Source organism: Rattus norvegicus, chromosome 5 (genome assembly GCF_021556685.1).
Source record: "Rattus norvegicus strain SHRSP/BbbUtx chromosome 5, alternate assembly SHRSP_T2T, whole genome shotgun sequence".
NCBI lineage: Eukaryota > Metazoa > Chordata > Mammalia > Rodentia > Muridae > Rattus > Rattus norvegicus.
Genome location: NC_141538.1, coordinates 148,653,776 through 148,674,413, shown reverse-complemented (window position 1 = coordinate 148,674,413; position 20,638 = coordinate 148,653,776). Strand labels below are relative to the sequence as shown.

Sequence of the window (20,638 nt, the reverse complement as noted above, 5' to 3'; positions counted from 1 at the left end):
GTCCATGTGTGGGCTTGTACACTACTCCAGGACTCGTGGTTCTGGGGCCATGTGCAGAAAGAACGGAGCAGTTTATCTGAAGAACGTTTGGTCCACACTGTCAACAGGAGTGGCAACGGGAGTGGCTGTAGGTGGTAGTCATTTGTGGACGGCTTCTCAGAGGGCGTAAGATCACTTCATTCAATCAGTTAGTTGCTTAAGGCGAGAGAGATAATCAGCTAAGGTATGCAGGGCAATAAAGGAAACACATCCAAGGAGGCCACTGGCTCTCATGACCTTCAAAGGACAGGAAGTGAAGTGTAGTCAAGTGGCTCAGGACTACAGCTGGAAAGTCCACGTGGAGGCTGCTGAACCTCACCCATTTCTCAAGTCACTTCAGTGTCTTCCTTCCGTATTCAGGTAGAAGAACATATTTAATACTAAGCCTGTAAGACAGGAGATGCCGGCAAAGTCTGCTCAGAAGCCTCGGTGCTTCAGCTTTTTAAAAAAACACGTTAATTATTTCAGTGTTATGGTGTGTTTGACGGCATGCATGTGCCACAGCCTGTGTCAGGGGTCAGAGGTCAGAGGACAACGTCGTAGAGTTGGCTCTCTCCTTCCTCTTCTGTGGGTTCTGGGGATGAACTCGGGTCACCAGGTTTGTACAGTAAGTGCTCATCCTGCCGAGCCATCCTCCTGCCTCCCCTACCCACTCCTACTTTGGGACGTGGTCTGGCCTCCAGCTCCCTGTGTAGTGGAGGATGACCGTAAGCACCTGGCCTTGCTGTCTGTATCTACCAGATACTGAGCGTACACCCAGGTACACTAATCCACTTCTGCAGTATGATGTCATCTCCCGCCATTCTCTCCACACACACTGTACTTCAGCTTCATGCACGAGTGAGCTTCTGTTCCAGTCACTGAGGGGCACAATGAGGAAATGGCCTGCTGTTGTCGCATTGTGGTCTAATGGAAGAGATGTAAGCAAACACAGTGAGACCTTAATACACCAGATAGGGCAAGTGCCATGGAGAAAGAGCTCTGGGATGTTTACTATGTGGCACTGGTCCCAGCACCTTGTGCATGGTAGGCCCGTGCTCTGCCACTGGGCCACAGCCCAGCCCGCCCTTTATTGCCATTGTAGATAGGGTGGTACTCTTAGAGACTATCATCTGAAACCACGTGCGATGCTGTAGTCCCAGCATGAGAGGCTGTGGCTGGGGGACTCCAAGGTCAAGGCCTATCTGGGCTGCATAGCAAGGCCTTGTCTCAAAAAAATAAAATAAAATAAGAGAGGATTATTTGGATCAGAATGTTATCTGCAGCATTGAAGTAGCTGGGTGCTGGGAGTGAGCTTGGCACTCATCAGGAGAATGTGGAGGCTGTATAGGTAGTACAGAGTGAGTGGCTGACAAGGAGGCCTAGACACTACAGAGGGCTGGCTGCTGGTTGTAGGAAATTCATTTTCTAAATAGAGCTTTTCAGCAGTGCAAGGACATGACCTGATAGTCTCACTGTGTAGTGATGGCTGACCCAGAACTTACTGTGTAGACCAGCTTGGCCTTGAATTCACAGAGGTCCACCTGCTTCTGTCTTCCCTTTTAAGATAATTTTTCGGGGGCTGGAGAGATGGCTCAGTGGTTAAGAGCACTGATTGCTCCTGCAGAGGTCCTGAGTTCAAATCCTAGCAACCACATGGTGGCTCACAACCATCTGTAATGGGATCTGATGCCCTTTTCTGGTGTGTCTGAAGACAGCTACAGTGTACTCATATATATTAAATAAATCTTTTTTAAAAAAGATAATTTTTCTGGCTACTATGTGAAAACGTGCAGGTCAGAAAGCAAGGCCAGTTGTCTTCAGGCCAGTTGACAAAGATGCCTGGAGTGTGCTGTCATGACTGTGGTAGAGAGGACGAGACAGGATCTAATGTAGATTTGAAGGCAGAGCTGACAGTCAGGTGAGAGATTGGATGAATGGCAGGGGAGGGAACTGATAACGACCGCATCAAGATTGGACTGTACCTGAAAGATCTGAGGTGAGAGACACTAGAGAAGCTGTCAAGACCTTAGTTTGAGTCAGGTGGTGGTGCACATACCTTTGATCCTAGAGCCCAAAAGGCAGAGGCAGGCGGGTCTCTGAATTTGAGCCAACCTGGTGTACAGAGTGAGGAGGACAGTGCTCCTGGGAGATACATCCTCCCGTCATCTGCATGCAGAGTCCAACCTCTGTAATGTGGGACAAGCGCTTCTCACTTCTCCAGGCCGTGGATACTGTTTCATTGAGTCATCAGAGCGTGTGCTGTGGGTGCTATTCTTAGCTGTTCTCTGTCTGAAGCGCTAGACCTCAGTGAGGTGAGATGACTGGCCAAGACTGCAGAGTAGAGCTCAGGCTTGGGTCTGCGTGACACCTGGGTCTACGTGACACCTGGCTTGCTGTTCCCTCCCATCACCTCAGGGTGGATGGCCCAAGCAAACAGGCTTGCAGGATGCTGGCTACAAAAGCCTGCAGGAGCTTCTCTGCTCTGTTCTCCCGCCCTCCTCCTGTAGTCTCCTCTTAGGAGCTTTGCTGAGGCACTGTAGGTACTTAATTCAAGGAGGCAGCTTATTCAGTGTGAAGAACTACCCAGGTTGCCCCACAGGAGCCTGGGAACCAACCTACCAACTCTGGGTTTGTGCTGTTAGCGCTGGTGACATGGTTGTGTGTAGGGTGTCTAACTGTAGGAACTCTCCCCCCTTGTGGGAAAAAAGAGATGTGAAATGTTTGTTTACCTCTGCAGACTTTCTGGCACATTCTGCTTCTTTTCACAGCTCTTGCCCTTTCTTTGTGAGGAAAAGTCACGTGATCATGCTCCCTCCGAAGCTCCTTTATACCAACCACTTGCAGCTCATGATAGTTATTACCAATTAGGGGGAAGAGAGGCTATTTTTCCATTGCTAGCACGTCAGTGGAGGCTACTTTTAAGGGGAAGGGTCACGTTTGAATCGCAGTGGCATCCACCAGGGGATCAGGACTGTTCCCCATCCTCTGTGGCAGCTCCTCACCCCTCCAGGGTTCTGGACCTCCCATGGCATACTCTGCAGAGTAAACTTGCTTATGAAGATGTTTTTTACTAAAAAGGATAGCGCAGGGGCCAGTGGTGTTGCTCAAGCTGAGACCTGAGTTGGTGGGAGAGAACCAACCCTTGAAAGCTGTCCTCTAACTGCCACTTGTGGGCTATGGAGTGCAGAGTGTGTGAGTGTGTGTGTGTGTGTGTGTGTGTGTATGTGTGTGTGTGTGCGCGCACACACACACATACACACACATTCACTTATAAATATAACAATTGCAGTAGAGAGAAAAGCCTAGGGTACACGTTCTCCCAAAGAATGCAAACGGCTGACTTGGTAGTACACTCATGCAGTTCCAGCATTCTGGAAGCTAGGCGGGAGGATCAACTCAACTACATGAGACCCTGCTTCAAAAACTCCTCCCCCAAAAATACTTGTTTTTCCTGATACTTTAACCATTAAAAGGACTGATCTAAACTTACTTGTTTTGAGACAGAGTCTCTTTCCACAGCTGTTGTTATCTTGGAACTCACTATGTATATCAGGCTGGCCAAGAACTCACTGAGATCTACCGTGCCCAACAAGTACTTAAACAAATACCTTTAATCCCAGCAGAGGCAGGCAGATCTCTGAATTCTAGGCCAGCCTGGTCTATAGCGTGAGTTCTAGGACAGCCAAGGCCACACAGAGAAACCTTGTCTCAAAAACAAATGAAAAAGACTAGTTGCTTGTTTTTAAAAAACAACAAGAAAAAAAAAAAAAAACACTGGGCTGGAGAAGTGCTATTCAAGTTCAGTTCCCAGAACCCACATTGGGCGTCTCACAACCACGTACAACTAACTCTAGCCTCAGGGGAGTCTAAGGGCACTACCTGCACAGGTGTGTGTGTGTGTGTGTGTGTGTGTGTGTGTGTGTGTGTGTGCTCGCGCGCGCACACACACACACACACGCTCGCGTGCATAGTGGCGTGTCTATGTTGTATACATGAGCACACTTTCACTGTGGTTCAAATAAGATAGAAGTCTACAAGTGCTGTGTGTCTTAGTTCTCCCTCGCGTTTGGGATTTTGCTGCCTTTTTATTTTAGTCTGGCCGGTCTGGAGCTCCCGATGTACACTCCCCCAAATCTGCCTCTGTAGCACTGCGATTGCAGGCATGCACCACTCTACCCTGGTTTCTTTTTGCAAGGGCTTATGCAGTTCTGCCTGACCTTGAAATCCTCACGTCCCTGTCCCCTCTTCCCCACTGCTAGAATTGCAGGCAGCACCACAGACAGCTGTAGTTTACCTGGTGGTCACCGCTGGGGTTTCGATGTGAGAGACAGACACACGAGTGTTGAAACTTTACATTTCCCTCTTAGGAAAAGAAGAAGAAGAAACATAGAGACAGGAAGTCGTCTGACTGTGATAGCCCTGACTCTGAGAGTGACACGGGCAAGAAGGCGAGGCACACAGCAAAAGACAGCAAGGCTCCAAAGAAGAAAAAGAAGAAGAAGAAACACAAGAAGAAGCACAAGGAATGATGGTGGAGCAGGCCGCAGCAGCCTTGGCTCCTGCAAAGACTTACTAGTGAGAATGTGGCCTCCTACCCCACTGACTCTGTCCCCATGGTCTCGGATGGCTTTTCCTCATGCAGCAAGCAGATTGGGGAGCCAGAGGGCAGCTCCCAAAATGGTTTTTCCTTGTTGCTCCTGATCCCTTTGCAAGTGACCCCTGCACCCATCGCATTCACGAGCTCAGTTTCTTCATTCAGCAGAAGGGTCTAGTACCACCCCGGCTGCCACTGCCAGAGCTGGATTCCGTTGCAGGAGTCTGTGCTGGAGCCACAGGTGCTACTGTGGAGGTGAGCCTGGCTGTGGCGGAAGAGCCACCCTGACCTGCCTGCTGTCTGGGGTGGTTGTGGGTGGACTCTGCGGCCTCTATTCGCTCAGCCAGGGCCTGTGAGGAGGACAGTGTTTGCAGTGACCGCTGAACCAGAGATCTGTAGCCAAGGTCATTGCTCTGCTTCTATCACTGTGTGACTGACTGGTTCCATTTCAGGCCTCTGCTTAAATTCCTGGCATAACTGGAAACGTGTTTGGTTTTAAACTTTGCAGAAGGCTTCATTCCTATAATCCTTCCTGGGTGACTTAGAGACTTAACACATCAGTTCACAGAAAACACTTAATATGTTATCCAAGACCCTGGAAAGAGGCCAAGCAGAGGCACAAAGCCAAGGCCACTAGCAGGTCACAGCTTTCTTGAGATTACTTATAAATCCTCTCTTCCACAGTGAAGACCTCTTTCCCCTGGGCTGACTAGGAAACCAGTGTTTGTAACCTGAGGACTTGCTGGGCATGATGAGTGTGTGGCTCTTAGCAGTCACCTCCCACCATAGTGGTCCACGCGTGGACCTTGATGTCCTGAACTTGTACTCCAAAGAGAGGGTGACCACAGCATACCACGTAGCTAATCCAGGACTGTTGTGTGCAGGATGGATGTGAAGTAGCCACTCAGTGACAGCCAGCTCCTCTGAGCAGGGGCGGGTCAGTGCAAAGGCTCGCATAGGTGCTGCTGTCTCCGCACTGAGCCCGAGACTGTCCACTCAGCTCCTTATCAGCCCTGCTTCCCAGGTGACCTGCAGGCCTTCACTTCAGCACTGACACACAGGAAAGAAGACCAAAGGCAGAGGCAACTGGGTGGCCTTGGCTCTGCTTTATTGACCTTGGAGCACCCTTTGGATACAGTTTTAAAAAATAAACCACATACACAATGGGACCTGGGTCCAGGCTGGTGTCCCATATCTCCAGGAAAAGCCCAACCAAAGAGTATTTATATAAAACGTCAGAGGGGAGAAACATGAGGCAACGTGGTGCTGAGTTAGGGGTAGCCATTGGCAGAGGAGCAGTCAGTGACGGGGCAGCCAGGTCACGCCTCCTTCTCGTAAGTCCGAGTGCTCACCACATTGCCATGGGTGAGAGTCTGCAAGGAAAGACAGGGTCAGATGGGGCAGAGCAGGAGAGGGAGCACTCCCCACCCTCATCCTGAGCTGCACTTGGGGACCCCTGTGCGCCAGGCGCTTTCCTTTTTCTTTTTTTTTTCTTTTTTTCTGATGCAGATCTTTTAAGGTAGATGTTATAATTACCATTTTAGAGATTTGGGGGGAAAATAGACCCTTGAAAGAGGTAAATTGGTCAGGATCCAGTACATTCCTGTTCCTCTTTTATGTTCAGCACCTGCCTAAGGGGGTGTCTGGTGCAAGGCAGACAAACTGGTGATAAGAGCAGCCAGAGCCTTGAGGAACTAAGCTACCAACTTTCCCTTCCTCCCTGACCATCCAGTATTCAGGCTCAGTAGAGACCAGCCATGGCCTCCTCTTACTCTATTACCCGGTGAAATGGTCCTGTTTGTTTCCTCCCTTCCAGAACTAGGCACCTGACTTCTGACTCAGAGGGGACCCCAGTCTCGTGTGAATACACAATCAGCAGGTTCCACGGAGCCACCAAGGGCTGTGGTACTGACTTTGTGGTCCATGCTCCTGGCCCAGGTGCAGTCCTCCAAGGCTACTATATTCTAAGGATGCTCTCAAACTTATCCCAAAGCAGATCTACAGGCCTGGTTGTATCACCTCCTCTCTAGACAATAGATGTTTTCAGGAAGCCAGGAACAGTAGACAAAGCATGAATAAGGAGGGGGTGCTCCCGGCAGTGCCAGTCAGGCACACACTTGCTCCTGCAGATGCCTGCATTCCTACTCAGGAAGACAGAGTGGCAGCTGCTCCCCTCCTGGGATCAATTGGCCCTGCTTTCTGCCTCCTCCCGGGAACACAAGCAGGAGGAACCATTTGTGGGCAGCTGCTGCATCCTTCCTGCTTGGCTGGGCTTTGGGCTATGAATACACTGGCCTTCCAGTAGCCTCCAGGCTCCAGTCACTGTACGCATCCTAGTGGCCGTTAAAGAAGGTTACGTGTCCAGAGTCAGATAGCTTTTAGGCTGAGGCTTGAACCAAGACCTGTGACAGCCATGACCCCATCCCCGCCTCTCGTCCTACTTCCTCCCGACCCCAGGAAGGCCCTGGCCTGAGGAAGGCACGGTTCCTGTCGTTGCCCATCTTACCAGGATGAGTTTCCCATCACTTAGTTCCCGTGTAAGCGTAGTCTCCTGCCCGTCCCACTTCTGCACATGGACCAGTTTGCCTCCGTCCAGTGTCACGACCGACTGTAGAAAGAGGGAGAGCCTAAGTTGTGACCAGAGCCAGAACAGAAGGGCAAGACAAGCCCAGACAGACCAGGAACCTAACCGGTGATGGTGCTGGGATCGGCATCCAGAAAGCCCACCTCCAACCCGGCTGCACAGGCTTCCTGCTCTGGCCGCTCGGCAGAGGAGGGGCCCTCAGGCAATGGAGGAGGCAGGCAGCTCAGCCTTGGGATATATTGGAAAATTAGACTTCCCTTTATATCACGTGACCTCCCTTAACTGGCAAAAGAGCAGCAATCGCAAGGTCCTTGGACGAGGACCTGGGTATCCTTGGAGTGTTCTCCAGCTCTAACTCCAGTGACCATTTGCTCCTTAGTGCTGCCAGCCTATCTCAGCTAGTTTGTGTTGGGCAGCTGTGCCAGATCTGTCTTCTCTAGGAACCTGGGAGTTGTAGGTCAGAAGGAGAACTAAGCAGGGTTTGTTGGTAGGACTCTAGAAAGATGGCGGCTCTTTTCTGTCTATATTCCACCTTCTGGAATCTTCATTCCCCGTTCTCCAAACATCCCAGTGGACCACTGTTGTATTTAATGTGGGATCTGGTCCCGCAGAAAGATGGCAAGTTCCCGGATGTAGGTAGGGAGACATGATGGAGCAGGGCGCCTTCCCCATCTCCAAAGCCAGCATGCTGTGTGGTCCTGGTCCTCTGCATCTGCAAGACTAGAACCTTCCCTGTTCTTTCTGGGGGCAACTGTGAGGAGGGAGTAGCTGAAGAGATAAGTTTTAGAGTCGTGATGCAGAGGATACGGTATAGGGACAACCTATAGATAAAAGCGTTACTTGGTTCTGTGCCTGGCCCAGTGCTGGGAGATGTGGAGGAAGCAAGCTGCCAAGACAACCACCATGAGTTAACGGAGTAACACTGGAGGCAGGCGCTCCCTCCGATCCCCTGAAATAAGTACGGAGACTACAGACACCCACAGCACTCAGATTGGTAAATGCAGGTTCTAGAGCACAGCTCTGCCTGTCAGCTGGTGGCACTGGAAACAGTTTGTCCTGGTCAGTGGTCTAGCCTGGGATCTACAGAACGGGAAATCTCAGGATAGAGCTCAGTTTTTTTGTTCCCAGCTGCCTCCTTTGCTGCCAGAGCCAGGATGACCTCGGTGTAGGGCACTGACTTCTGGGCATCACTCCTAAAGCACTTCAGGTCACAGCCATGACTGATGTCCTCGGAGCTGCTGCCTACCTTGGTGTACAAGGTCACCCAGCTGGAGCTGGAGACACAAGGTCGGAAGAATATCTTGGCTCTGCTGCCCACTCCAGTGACAGCTGACAGATCCTTCCCAGGAAGGTGAGAAGAGAATAGGCCAGAGTTTGTACTTAGTCCCTGAGCCATCCCAGCACTGAGCAGGCTTTATGAACCTGCCCCTTGGGGTAAAAAGCCAAGATGCTAAGAGAACCAGCTTCTTACTATCCAAACCCCTTTCTCTGACTCACCTTGACCTTCCTGTCATCTGCTGTGACCTCGTCAAACTCTACTCCCAGCTGAAAGCTGATCTCTGTGTTCTTGAAGGTACTGTGTGTCTTTATGGTGATGGTATCCCCATTCTTCTCAATGATTGTGGTCGGCTTGGTCATGCTAGCCACCTGTCTGGTGGCAAAGCCCACACCTAAGGGCAGGGGCAGAAGGTTGAGACTCCATTAGCTAAGATAGAGAAGTGTTGTTCAAACCCAAAGAGAAGTTTGGGGCCTAGGCACTGGGAAGGCGGTCCATAGTGGCCCACAGCTTTGTGGGGGGCCATTTTCTCATTCAGTCTTTTCCTTAGCTCTGCAGCTGTTAGACTGATGTCAGATATGAGGACTGTGGATGTCTGGGAAGGTTGGCAACAGTGGAAGTTAAGGGACATGAACCACACAGCCAGCCCCTCACTCAGTCCTGTCCCTGGAAGGTTTTGTAGATGTGAACAGGGTCACAAGTCAGATGGGGCACCATGTCCCCCCCAGAGCTGCGTACCTGCTGCCTTCTGGCCTCCTGAGTGCTCAGACCAGGGACTGAAGAAGAGATAGTCAACTGCCTTCTAGAGTTCCCTAGACAAGGACTGTCTCCCGTTTCCACCCTGAAAACCGAGACGACAATGCTCTGCCCTCTGTGGCAATGCCACAGCTTCAAAGCCTCCTGGTTAGAAGCACAAAGGAGTTTTGTCTTCTACGGACATAGGGGGCTGAACGAATAGCAACAATGGGATGACATGAAGTCCCCGGGGAAACTCCTGACATAATCATTGGCTCTGAGACCTAGGTGAGGTCCCAAGTGTCCCTCAAGCAGGTGAAGCACAGACCCCTTAGGTCAACTCTTTGGGTTGTAGCTTTCCTGGAATCTTCCATTCCTGACTACCTGTCCTCTGGCCTCAGCACATGCTAAGCCATTCCTGGCGAGGCAGCCCAAGGTAGGGATATGGTATTGTGAGAAGCTGTGTACATTGCACAAGCTCTACATGGTGGCCAGGTAATACTCGGGACAGCCCTAAGCATAGGTTCTGTTACTTTCCATTCACAAATGAGGCTTAGACACTGTGTCATCTCAGCCAAAGTCAAACAGGCCAAGCATGGTGACTCCCCTAGAATCTCGCTCAGAAGATGGGAGCAGGGGAAATGCCAAGAGTTCAAGGCCGGCTTGGGCTGCATAGCACCAGAAGAGTGAGCTATAGTGAGACCCTGTCTCAAAAAGGCTAAATAAATCAACAGCCCGTGTTTAGTCACTTTGTCATTCTCAGAACAACATACTCTACCCTTCAAGCCCACCCTCTGGGCTTGCGGTCACTTAATGAGGCTGGGCTGCTCTGTTCTAAAAAATCTTTGGTTGTATAGGATAAGTCAGGGGCTTTGGCTACTACAGCAAGGAGTGAGACTTGGCTTTGCCTACTGGTATCGGGTGGGTTGACTTCTGCAGTGAACCAGCCATTTTCCCAAGACCACAAGGTGTGGGGTGCTCCTGAAGCCACGGCTCATGAAGCCATGGCTGAAAGGTAGGGTGAATCTGCACCTCACTGGCCTTCAGCCTGTCTATATGTTCGGGCTAAACAGAATTTCAGTCCGCTAACAAAAGCTAAGGGTGCAGCATGGGACGATGACATGCTCAGCCTGCTCAAGGCCCTGGTTTCTGTCAGTACCTATAGAACAAAGGCCTGAAGACAGCGGGCCCTGGGGCCGAGTCTAGGAAGGCAGCTACAGCTCAGGGAAGCAGAACTAAACCCAAGTAATCTAATAAAGTACTCCCTACCTTAACGGCCAACTAGATGGGCGTGGGCACGTGCCTCTAACCCCAGGAGAAGCTCCACAGGGAGCTCCAGGAGAGCCAGGAATGCGCAGTTAAGACCCTGTCTCAAAACAAAAAGCAAGACCAGTGGTCTTCCTGGAGGACCATGCTGTTCTCAGGGTAGGGTAGATGCTGGTGGGAGCACTGGCTGGAGCTGTGGCCCATCAGTCATGGTGCTTGCTTAGCAAGTGCAAAAGGCCTTGGGTTCCATCCCCAAAACCAAAATGGCAAATCCTTTGTGGACTTGTTTCAGAGAAGAGCCAGAAGTAGGTGAGGGGCACACACACCCCCAACATGTTATATTCCAGCCCTCCCGCCTCAAGAAGGAGGAGTGGAATCTAACTGAGACACGACACAGGCCAGTTTTCCCTGCCCCAACCTGGTAGGACTCCACAGGAAGGGTCTTTAGCTAAGCCCAAGGCAAGAAGGGAAGGGCGGGGGGCCAGTCCTGGGTGAGTATTCATATGACATTTCCCACTCCCTGTCCTCTGTTGAGATGGGAAGAACTCTAGGTAGGTCTGGGTTTTCAACTGTTTGGAAGGCTGAGAGATAGCAGATTACAAGGTCAAAGCCAGCCTGGGCAAGTTAATGAGAACCTGTAATGCCTGCCAGGTATGCACAAGGCTCTAAGTTCAGGCTTCAGTATCCTGGAGAAGAAATCCTGGGTTTTTGGGGTTGGGGATTTAGCTCAGTGGTAGAGCGCTTGCCTAGCAAGCGCAAGGCCCTGGGTTCGGTCCCCAGCTCTGAAAAAAAAGAAAAGAAAAAAAAAAAATCCTGGGTTTTTGTATCATGATGAGCTTGTGCATACTGGGGTGTTTTCCTACTAAGCAAATCATGGAACCCCCCCTTCCTCCCCCCCCTCCCTCCTTCCTTTTTCTTCAAGATAAGCTTTCTCTGTGAAGTCCTGGCTGTCCTGGAATGCTCTCTGTATAGACCAGGCCCGGAACTCAGAGATTTGCCTGCCTCTGCCCCCTAAAGCACTGGTCTTAAAGGCGTGTGTCATCACCAACACACACAGTTTTCCCAGGTCTTACAAATGTTCTTTGGAGCGTTATTCTCCCCCAAACCACACTCCCCCTTCTGGCACCCTGTCTGTATCTCAGATAGCAGCTTTCTTCACCTTATCCCGGGTGCTGATCGGATGGGAGAATGGTGCAGGCGGAAAGCCTACGTGTACAGTGGTGTCCTCTTGCCCTGCCCTAGCAGCAGTCTCTGGCCGAACCCAGGGGTGGCCGCACTCACTGAAGGTCAGGCTGGTGAGAACGAGGGCATCTTCCAGAGAGAGGCCTCTTCTGTACTCTAACGTGGAGGGGGAGGACTGTTGCTGACTGACCCGCGTGAGTCTTCACCTCTTCCCAGATCGAATTCACTGATTTTCTTTAGTTTACCTCCAGGCCTCTAGGTATTTCTTCCTACAGTACTCTCCATCTGCTGTTCCCTTTCGGGATTCAATTTCTAGACCACCATGCTCTTGCTGCCAACCTCCCTCCTGCTTTCACTGCCCCCTCACCTCCAGATCGCCTACATCGCTTCCTAGAAAGCTTCCCAGCCCGGACCTCTGCAGCCACGGCTGCCTTTCCGCCAACCCCTCGAGCTACGGAGGCTCACCAAGCTTGGACCGGGACAACCTCCTCCCAGGAGGCCGGGATGGGGTAGGGTCGGGTGGAGTTGCTCCAGCCCAGACCACCCTCAGCGCCCCAGTATTCCCAGCCTGGACTGGCAGGGAGGTTGCAGGAGGCACACGGGGCCCTCCAGCAGGAGCTCAGCGCTAAGATCTCCTCGCGGGCCCTCCTGACCCTTGGATCCTGCGCCAGTCGTTCGCTCACCGAGTGACTTCATGTAGTCATCAAAATTCTTGCTGTCCACTAGCTTCCAGGTACCGACAAAGGCGTCCGCCATGGTGCAATGAGAGAGGAGGCGTGCAGGCAGTGAGAATCGCGGCTCCCGGCTGGAGAGTCTCTTTAAATAGCCCTCGCATCACATGATGAAAGTGGCCCACACCCCTTGCTCCCGAAATAGGAAGCCCGGGCTTGCACTCCCTCAAGGGGCTAGCGCCCATCCCCCACAGCCCTCCGGGCGCCTACGTCAGCGGCGCCCGCGGTCCCGCCGGTGCCCTCTAACCCATCCCTGCCCGATTGCCCGGCGCTCCCCGCAACCCAAATAGAGCATCCATCCCACCGCCATACTGAAAGGAAACTCGCTCTTGAGCTGGCGTCACGCTGGGGAAACGCCGCCTGATCCTTCTGGCGCCTTGTTTCACTGTGGTTTTATTACAGTGTGCGTGGACGTGTAGGCGCGCTTATTGGGGAGGGGGAAACTGGGGCGTTGCAACTCGCGGGAGTCATTTCTCTCCTTCCACCGTGTGGGTCCCACGTATCAAACTGGGGTCGTCAGGCTTGGCAGCAAATGCCTTTACCTAATGACCCATTTCAACGGCCCTATGTCCTCTTCTTGTAGAAGAGGCGCGGAGGCTCGAATGGGAATGACGCGGTCACCATAAGTAGAAAAGATTTGGAGCCCGGACAGAGAACGTGGTCTAGTGGCCCTTGAGCCTTCTTGCTTCATCCAGACAAGTGGAGAAGAGTTGCCTTGGACACCGCCGAGGCTGAGCTGCCCAGCGCCTCACCTGCTCTGGGAGAACATGACCTTGCTTCCCTCATGCTAGCCCCACACGTGCTTGCCCCTCCCTGCGGAATGTCTCCTGCCTGCGCCTCTCTCCGCAGTCCCACTCCCCACCGCTGCCTGAAAGCGCTCCAGGCTTTTCTGACCTCTGAGCTAGCGCCAGGGTCGTTCTTCACTCCGCGTAGAAAGTTTGTCTATTCAGATAGTTCTTCTGGCCTCGGCCACCTTAACTGCCGGAAAGCCGCGACCCTTTTCTGGAGTCAGTTTTATCTCTGACTTCTGCCACTAGACTGTTTGACACCTTAAAGCACTTTATTAAATAAGACCCACTTCATGGATGGTTGTAGCCGGCTTTCAGGACATGGACCCACTGAACTTTTCCATTGGTAGGTGGTATCTTCTCCTTTTCATAGGTGAGTAAAGGAAGCTCAGTGGAGCCCGTTCCTTAGTTCAGCAGTTTCTGTTTAATTATTACCAAGTCGGCATCTCAATGTGTAGCCGGGCTTGACCTTGAACTAAAGATCTTCCTGCCTCTGTCTCCTGGATTACAGCTGTGTGCCGCTGGCCTGGCGTCAGTCACTAGTTATTAAGGCACCTGGAAGGCAAGAGAATCTTGAGTTTGGGGCCAGCCTGAGCTACATAAGGAGGATCCTCTCTCAAAGTAAGTTCCTGGTCTGTGCTGGCCCTGCTTAGGAGAAGACCACATGGAGCAAGGTTCAGGCTAAAATATTTCCTCTAGGAGTGTCATGCTGTTAGGGACTCTAGAAGGAGCCTGTTCTGATTTGGGGGGGGGGGGGGACATCAATGAAGGCCTGAGTGTGCAGACTCTCTACACAGAAGGAAGTGGAGTGCACAGAACTTCGGCCTCTAGAAGGATGTGCAGGACCAGAGCCCTGGAGCCTGACCAATACACCTGCAATGTGGCAAGGCCTCTTTCCTGGGCCTCTGTTTGTCGGTGTTTTTTTCTTCCCAGAAACATGGGCTGTTCAGGGGAGGGAAGCCAATAAGGAAAAGTCCTCTCACCTCTGTCTTGATCCCTTTGGAGATTCCAGGTGCCAAAAGGCTAAGAGGCCCAATTCTGCCAAAACTACAGGGACAGGCCTCAGGGCTGGGCCGGGAGCCCTGGTGACCTCAGCAATGGAGCAGGTGCTAAAGGAGGAAGGACATGGGATGGTTTCTGATTCAAGGTCACAAGCTGAGGCAAGGAGCCTCCTCTCTCAAAGACTGAGAAGTCTGAGGCCCGGGACCAGAGCAGTCTGCCTACATGGACTCTGGAACATAGTGCGGGAGCTGGGGTTGGCAGGCAGCTGTTGGCAAAAAGACCCGTGTTCTAGTCCAGATCTCAGCTGTGCTAGCCATGCCCTGTGGTCTTGAGCAGTTCACTTAAGCCCCTCGGAATCAGTTTCATCTTTGAAATGGGGGATATTTGGAAATCATTAGAGAAAATACATTTAAGACTCTGGTTTGCTTTTTTCTTTTTCTTTGTTTCATTGTTTCTTTTTTTGTTTGTTTCTTCTTTCCTTTGTTTCTTTCTTTCTTTGACAGAAATGGCTAGGTAGCCCTGCCTGTCCTGGAATTCACTATGTGGACAAGGGTAGCCTTGAACTCAGAGATCTACCAGCCTCTGCCTCCTGAGTGCTGGGATCAAAGTCATGTACCACCATGCCTGGACCTACCTTCTCCTTCTCTTCCTCCTCTTCCTTTTCTTCCTTCTCCTCCTCCTCCTTTCCCCCCACCCCCCTAAGACAGGGTTTCTCTGTGTAGCCCTGGCTGTCCTGGAACTCACTCTGTTGACCAGGCTAGTCTCGAAACCAGAGGCCTACCTGTCTCTGTCTCCCAAGTGCTGGGATTAAAGGCAGGCATGCACCATCACCTGGCCTGTTTGCTTTGAAGAAGAGCCACTGAAAGGAGATAAGATAGCTCGGTGGGTAAGGTGGTTACTGAGCAAACATGAAAATTTCAGCACCCACATAAAAACCGGGCATGGTTGTTCATGTTGAAACCCCAGTACTGGATGGGACCCAAAGCCATGTGCATTCTGGGTAAGGGTGCTTGCTGGTAAGCCAATGTAGCAGAAATGGTGGGCTCCCAGGTTCAGTGAGAAACTCTGTTTGAAAAATAAAGTGGGCAAAGAAAAGAACGAAACCTTTAACCCCTTTCATTCTAGCCCTGTGGCGGTAGGAGGATATATCTGTGGATTCCAGGCCACCAGCCAGGGCTGCTAATGAGACCCTGTCTAAAGAAAGTGGTAGAGGGGTTGGGGATTTAGCTCAGCGGTAGAGCGCTTGCCTAGCGAAAGGCCCTGGGTTCGGTCCCCAGCTCCGAAAAAAAGAAAAAAAAAAGTGGTAGAAAGTGACAGAAGACACCTGTCACACCTGGCTGATGTTTACCCCTACTGCCACGAAGGGCTGCCAGGTCTTGGGCTTCAGAGCGGGTAGGACACTTTGTGTTCCTTGTGCTGAGCCCTGCCTGGGTTGAGCAGCACAGGATCTTGAGTTGAGAAGTTGAGCTGTAGACCTATGCAAAGCTCTGGCCTGGGCCACTAGGGTTGATTCCTTAGCCACACCCACTTTTTTTCTGCTAGGTTTATTGATGTTTGTTGTTGTTTTGTTGTTTGTGTGCATGACAGCTGTGTGTGAGCTTCAGGGATGTGTGTGAAATGTTGTGTATGTGGAGGGCAGAGGACAACTTTCAGCCTTGTTCTTTCCTTTTACTCTGGGTTCTGGGAGAGTAGAATAGAACTCAGTTACGTGCTCATAGCAAACACATTTATCCACTGGGCCATCTCACCAGACCACTACTTGTTTCTCTCTCTCTCTCTCTCTCTCTCTCTCTCTCTCTCTCTCTCTCTCTCTGTGTGTGTGTGTGTGTGTGTGTGTGTGTGTGTGTGTGTGTGTGTGTGTGTGTATGTGTTTACCCCCAGTACTATGCTAAGCAAGTGCTTTCCATGAGGGTATATCCCCAGCCCTCAGTTATGGTTTTTTTGTTTGTTTGTTTGTTTTGTTTTGTTTTGTTTTTACAATTTGAATGGGATCTCACTAAGTTGCCCAGGCTGGCCTTGAACTTACTCTATAGCCCAGGGAGGTTTTGCCTCAGTTTCCCAGACTTGTACCACTGGCTTCAGCTCATTCTCCCTTCTAAGTATGTATGGTTCACACTTCATTCTCTGAGGGAATATATTCCCTCACCCTGCTACGTTAGAGGCTAGAGTTGAGCCTCATCTCTTTTCTCACCCTTCTTGCTCTCAGTAGATGCAGGTGTGGCTATTACATCTGGCAGGCATCAGGGCCTGTCAAGAGCAGCATCTCTCCAATCTTCCCCCTATAGTGATATAGTGATTCTTTGCTTCCATGGCAACCACAGGCTGGGAAGATGAAGAGGAGAGGTGAGTAACCAGGAGGGAGCCATGGGGTGGGCTGATCTGTGGCTCCTTGTGGAGGGGGAAGAGGAAGCATATTCATCTCTGGCTGTTTCCAGGACCTTCTCTGCCATCTTGATGCCTCTTCGTGGGAGTGTCCACTAGCTTGGGGGAGAGCCTAGAGGTAGAGGCCAAAGAGGCTGAGCCGGGCCTCCACCAACCCTGAGACATGGAGACATGTTTCTTCTGCCTATTCCTACTCCATACAATAGGAGTTATCCTGGCAATGGTGGAATAGAGTGTTCTGTTTCTGCCTACCCCGGCATCAGTGAGTCTGAGCTTCCTCCACTGCTCTACAACCCCTCTTAGTGAATAGTGTGCTCACTTTGGAAAGAGAACTGCTTGGTAGGCCCCTTACTGTGTGGAACTACCATCCCTTACTATGGTCTGTCCTTACTGTGTAGAACACTGCGGCAAGCCCCTTGACCTCCGAGTTTCCTTTCCCTTCATAAAGGAAGGCCTTCAGATTCTCAGAGCATGGCGTTAAGACAAAATTAAGGGGCCTAGGGGTTGGGGATTTAGCTCAGTGGTAGAGCGCTTGCCTAGCAAGCGCAAGGCCCTGGGTTCAGTCCCCAGCTCCGAAAAAAAAGCAAAAAGAAAAAAAAAATTAACGGGCCTAGGAGTATAGCTCACTGACAGAACATTTGCCTAGTCTGTGTGAGGCCCTGACCTTGATTCTTACTTTGGAGGAGGTGGGGATGAACATAAATAAATAGAAATCCCAGCCCATCAATATTCAATGAATAGGAATTTCCTTCATTTCTCCCTTCCAGGCCCCCATGTTATTTTAAGACACTGAGTCAGAAGGAAAGGATGTATAGCGTTTTTTCACGGAGGCCATATCGCTGACTTTAGATACTGTGAATAAATTCCCTCATATTTGCATTTCTCATTGTTTAAATAGCCCCTTTACCATTGTTACTTGTGCTGAGCTCCGCAGGGGTCCAAGGTAAAAGGGAGTGCAGCAACCAGAGCCTCCTGAGTGCGGGTGCACATGCGCACGAGTGTTCCTTTGCCACTGGGAAATCCGTTTCCTTGTTCCTCAGGAGTTCTAGAGAAGCGATGATAAAGGCCTAGGTGTACTGAGCAGCAGTGTGCTTCTGAGAAACCGCTGCCCGTGGCAGGTGCTCAGAAAAGAGAACAGTGGCTTTCCCTGTTCAGGGGGACCCAGCTCAGAGAGGAGCCACACTGCTCTTCTAGGAAACAGCCCATCTCTTGGCGGCTCACAGAATAAAACCCAAACTCATTGGCCTGCTCTCTCTGTCTGTCTGTCTTTCTCTGTATCTGTCTCTGTCTCTCTCTCTCCCTCCTCTCCCCCTTCCCCCTCCTCTCCCCCGCTCTCTTTTCCCTCCCTCCCTTTTCTAGTTTGTTAATAAAATCCTGTCCTAAGAAGAATGTTTAGGAGCTGGAGAGATGGCTCAGCAGCTAAGAGCCCTTGCTGCTCTTCCAGAGGGCCCAGGACCCAGGTTCAATTTCCAGCACCTACATGACAGCTCTGTATGCAACTCAAGCTCCTGGCAATCGGACACCCTCACACAGACACACATGCAGGCAAAACACCAATGCATATAAAAAATGAAAAATAAATCACTAAAACATAAAAAGAAGAAGAGTGTCTGGCAGGGAGTAGGGCTCATACCTTGATTGAGTGGGTGAAGGCTTGGATGAACAAGCTAACAAGGGAATCTATCTACTGTCAACACACGCCTGCTCTAAAAGAAAGAAGAGGGGATTTATTCTACACTGGATATGACCAACCACGGTCCTGGGAACATGGCCTCAGCTTATCCCAAACAGCATACTTTGGTTTTCATTTTTTTAAATTTCTCTCTCTCTCTCTCTCTCTCTCTCTCTCTCTCTCTCTCTCTCTCTCTCTGTGTGTGTGTGTGTGTGTGTGTGTGTGTGTGTGTGAGCGTGCGCGCGCGCGCACACACACACTTTGGGGGAGCTGGTTCTCATCCTTGTTGAGTTAGTCTCTCTACTGCTGTGCTGTGTACTCCAGGCAGAGGAGGCCCGATGACCGATGGCTCCGGGTTGATTTCTTGTCCCTGCCTCTGTCTTATTGTAGGAGTGCTGGGATTACAGATGGACTGGAGGCGGTCAGACTTTCACTACAAACGCATTTCCCCACTGGGCTGTCTCCTTAGCCCTATACAGACCCTTGATAGTCACAGAACTAAAGAAAGTGCTAACGGGGCAGTTACCAAACTCAAGGGGTGTGTTGCAACAGATGAGGAACTCTTACTCTGTGCCTCAGGTGCTGTCTGATAACATTCTTTGGTGGAAGGTAGCGCCCAGCTGAGTGACTACATTCCAAGGGATGTTCCCTGATAGTTACAAGGACGGTAAGGACTAGAAACAATCCCAAGGTATTTTGAGCTCTGGGCCTGAAACATTCCAACTCTCCACAGTCACCAGCTTCTGAGGGCTCAGTCATCTGCAGGGTCCCAGCAAGGGTGTGGCTTTTCAGGGCACCGAGTTCAACGTACTGCTCTAGCTTTGGGGGCCACAGAGCGGGACTTGCTTTCCCATATCTGTTACATATGTACCAGCTGTATTACCTGGCGACCTCCCATTTGGGCCAATTTCTCTGTAAAAGCCATCAAGATCACCAACAAGCTGGCCCTCTGAGGACTCAGAAGACGAGAAATGGCCCATGGGGAGTGTGGAACAAAGACCTTCATCAAAACTCTCTCACTAGCTGCATAGCATGTGTCCCCTTGCAGAGGCCCCTGCCCTCTTCCCTGGGCTCTCCCAGGTCTCCCTTTCCAGTACCATTGCCCCGTGCTTTGCAGGGGTGGCTTTGTCCCACCATAGGCCTCTTTGCTCTTTCTGCCCAGCCCCTGCCTCATTTAGTTAAGACCTGTTTCTCAGCTTAACGTCACACTGCTGCGTTTATCCTGCTTTGAGGGGGTCTATGGCTCTGTCTTAGCCATTCACTGGAAGCCATTCTCCGGCTGGCTGGGTCTGTGTTCCTCCCTGCTGTACATAGGGCCTTCCTGGCAAGTGTTTGGCTATCTGATGAACTGACCAGAGCGAAGCAAACCCCTGTGCTCCTGGCTCCTCCCCTTCTTCTGCTTCTTTTTCTTTTGGCGCCAGCCAAGTGACTCAGCCCTTAGAGAGAATGGCTGCAGAACCTGTTGACGTAAGTGAATCCTTGGGACAAGGACCACGTCCCAGGAGTTGTCCTCTGACCTCCATGCATGTGCTATGTGATACACACACTCACAGACACACAGAGACACTAAGTTGTTTTACACTATTATCGTTGTTATTATTAATTACTGTTATTGTGTTGTGCACGTGTGTGCACAAGGATGTATATGTGAGCGTGTGTGCACCAGTACACATGTGGATAGCGGGCAGCTTTGTGGGGTCAGTTCTCTCCTTCTGCCGTTACCTGGGTTCTGGAAACCAAGCTCATGTCGTCAGTCTTGTGGAGCAGCAAAGGGCTTTGTCCACTGAGCCATCTGTCTTGATGGCCTGCTTCTGTGTCCTCAGTCTGCGCCTCCCACACCGGCTCTCAGCCTCCCCTGCCAACTGATCTCATCTCTTGTCCTCCTTTCACGCCCCATCCTCAGGCTCCACGTGTTCCCAGGTGATGATTGTCCTCTAGGCTGCTCAGCCTGCCTGGATCTGAAAGGTGGCTTTCTTCGGGGCCAGGGCTGTTGCCAAAAAGTCAAGAAACCAGGTCTCAGGCTTGGGAAACTTGCTGGTTCCTCTTTCCTTCACCAACCTCTCAAACGAAAAGATTTCTTCTGAAAAAAAAAAAAAAAAAGCCCTCATACTGGACTGGAAGTAAACAGAAAGGCAAATCTGTGCTGGGACTAGCTCTCCTTAAGCTCTGTCAGAGACGCTTAGGAACCATGGTGGGCAGCAGTCAGTATGCAGGCTCATAACTGGTGAGCGAACAGAGAATACGTGACTGTTGAGTGCTCAGCCCCAAGTGGGACATTTACATCAGCTCTTTCCCCTCAAGGCTTTCAGAACCGTGCAGAAGACAGTTCAGCTAAGAGCCAGAGGGTGGGGCAGAGTGCTGTGAGCCGCTGTCTTCTGCACACGGCAAGGCCATTGTAACCTCAA

At 51.1% G+C, this 20,638-nt stretch overlaps 2 protein-coding genes across 6 annotated transcripts in view; one reads left to right on the top strand and one right to left on the bottom strand.

The window, feature by feature from the left end:
- The window catches only part of Zcchc17 (zinc finger CCHC-type containing 17), a 41,792-nt gene extending 36,008 nt beyond the window's left edge, over positions 1 to 5,784 (top strand). For all 5 annotated transcript variants that reach the window (NR_172648.1, NM_001395614.1, NM_001395613.1 and 2 more), the window contains one exon: positions 4,389 to 5,784. Coding sequence is in view for 4 of the 5 variants with exons in the window: in NM_001395614.1 (NP_001382543.1) it covers positions 4,389 to 4,550 (162 nt within the window). In the remaining variant the exon portion in view is untranslated. The remainder of the gene's footprint in view (positions 1 to 4,388) is intronic.
- Fabp3 (fatty acid binding protein 3) lies at positions 5,705 to 12,448 on the bottom strand. The gene is made up of 4 exons (NM_024162.2): positions 12,342 to 12,448; positions 8,697 to 8,869; positions 7,122 to 7,223; positions 5,705 to 5,988 (listed from the first exon to the last, which is right to left on the bottom strand). The coding sequence occupies exons 1-4, from the start codon at positions 12,412 to 12,414 to the stop codon at positions 5,935 to 5,937; spliced, it is 402 nt and encodes a 133-aa protein (NP_077076.1). The 5' UTR covers positions 12,415 to 12,448; the 3' UTR covers positions 5,705 to 5,934.
- Between the last annotated feature and the right edge of the window lie 8,190 nt (positions 12,449 to 20,638).

What these genes read in the sequence shown, in the direction of transcription:
- Fabp3 (NM_024162.2), bottom strand. Translation starts at nt 12,414, where the DNA reads ATGGCGGACGCCTTTGTCGGTACCTGGAAGCTAGTGGACAGCAAGAAT. An exon ending in CAGATGACAGGAAGGTCAAG is followed by an intron (nt 7,224 to 8,696) that starts GTGAGTCAGAGA and finishes CTCTTTCTACAG; the next exon opens with TCGGTCGTGACACTGGACGG. An exon ending in GTGATGGGAAACTCATCCTG is followed by an intron (nt 5,989 to 7,121) that starts GTAAGATGGGCA and finishes CTTTCCTTGCAG; the next exon opens with ACTCTCACCCATGGCAATGT.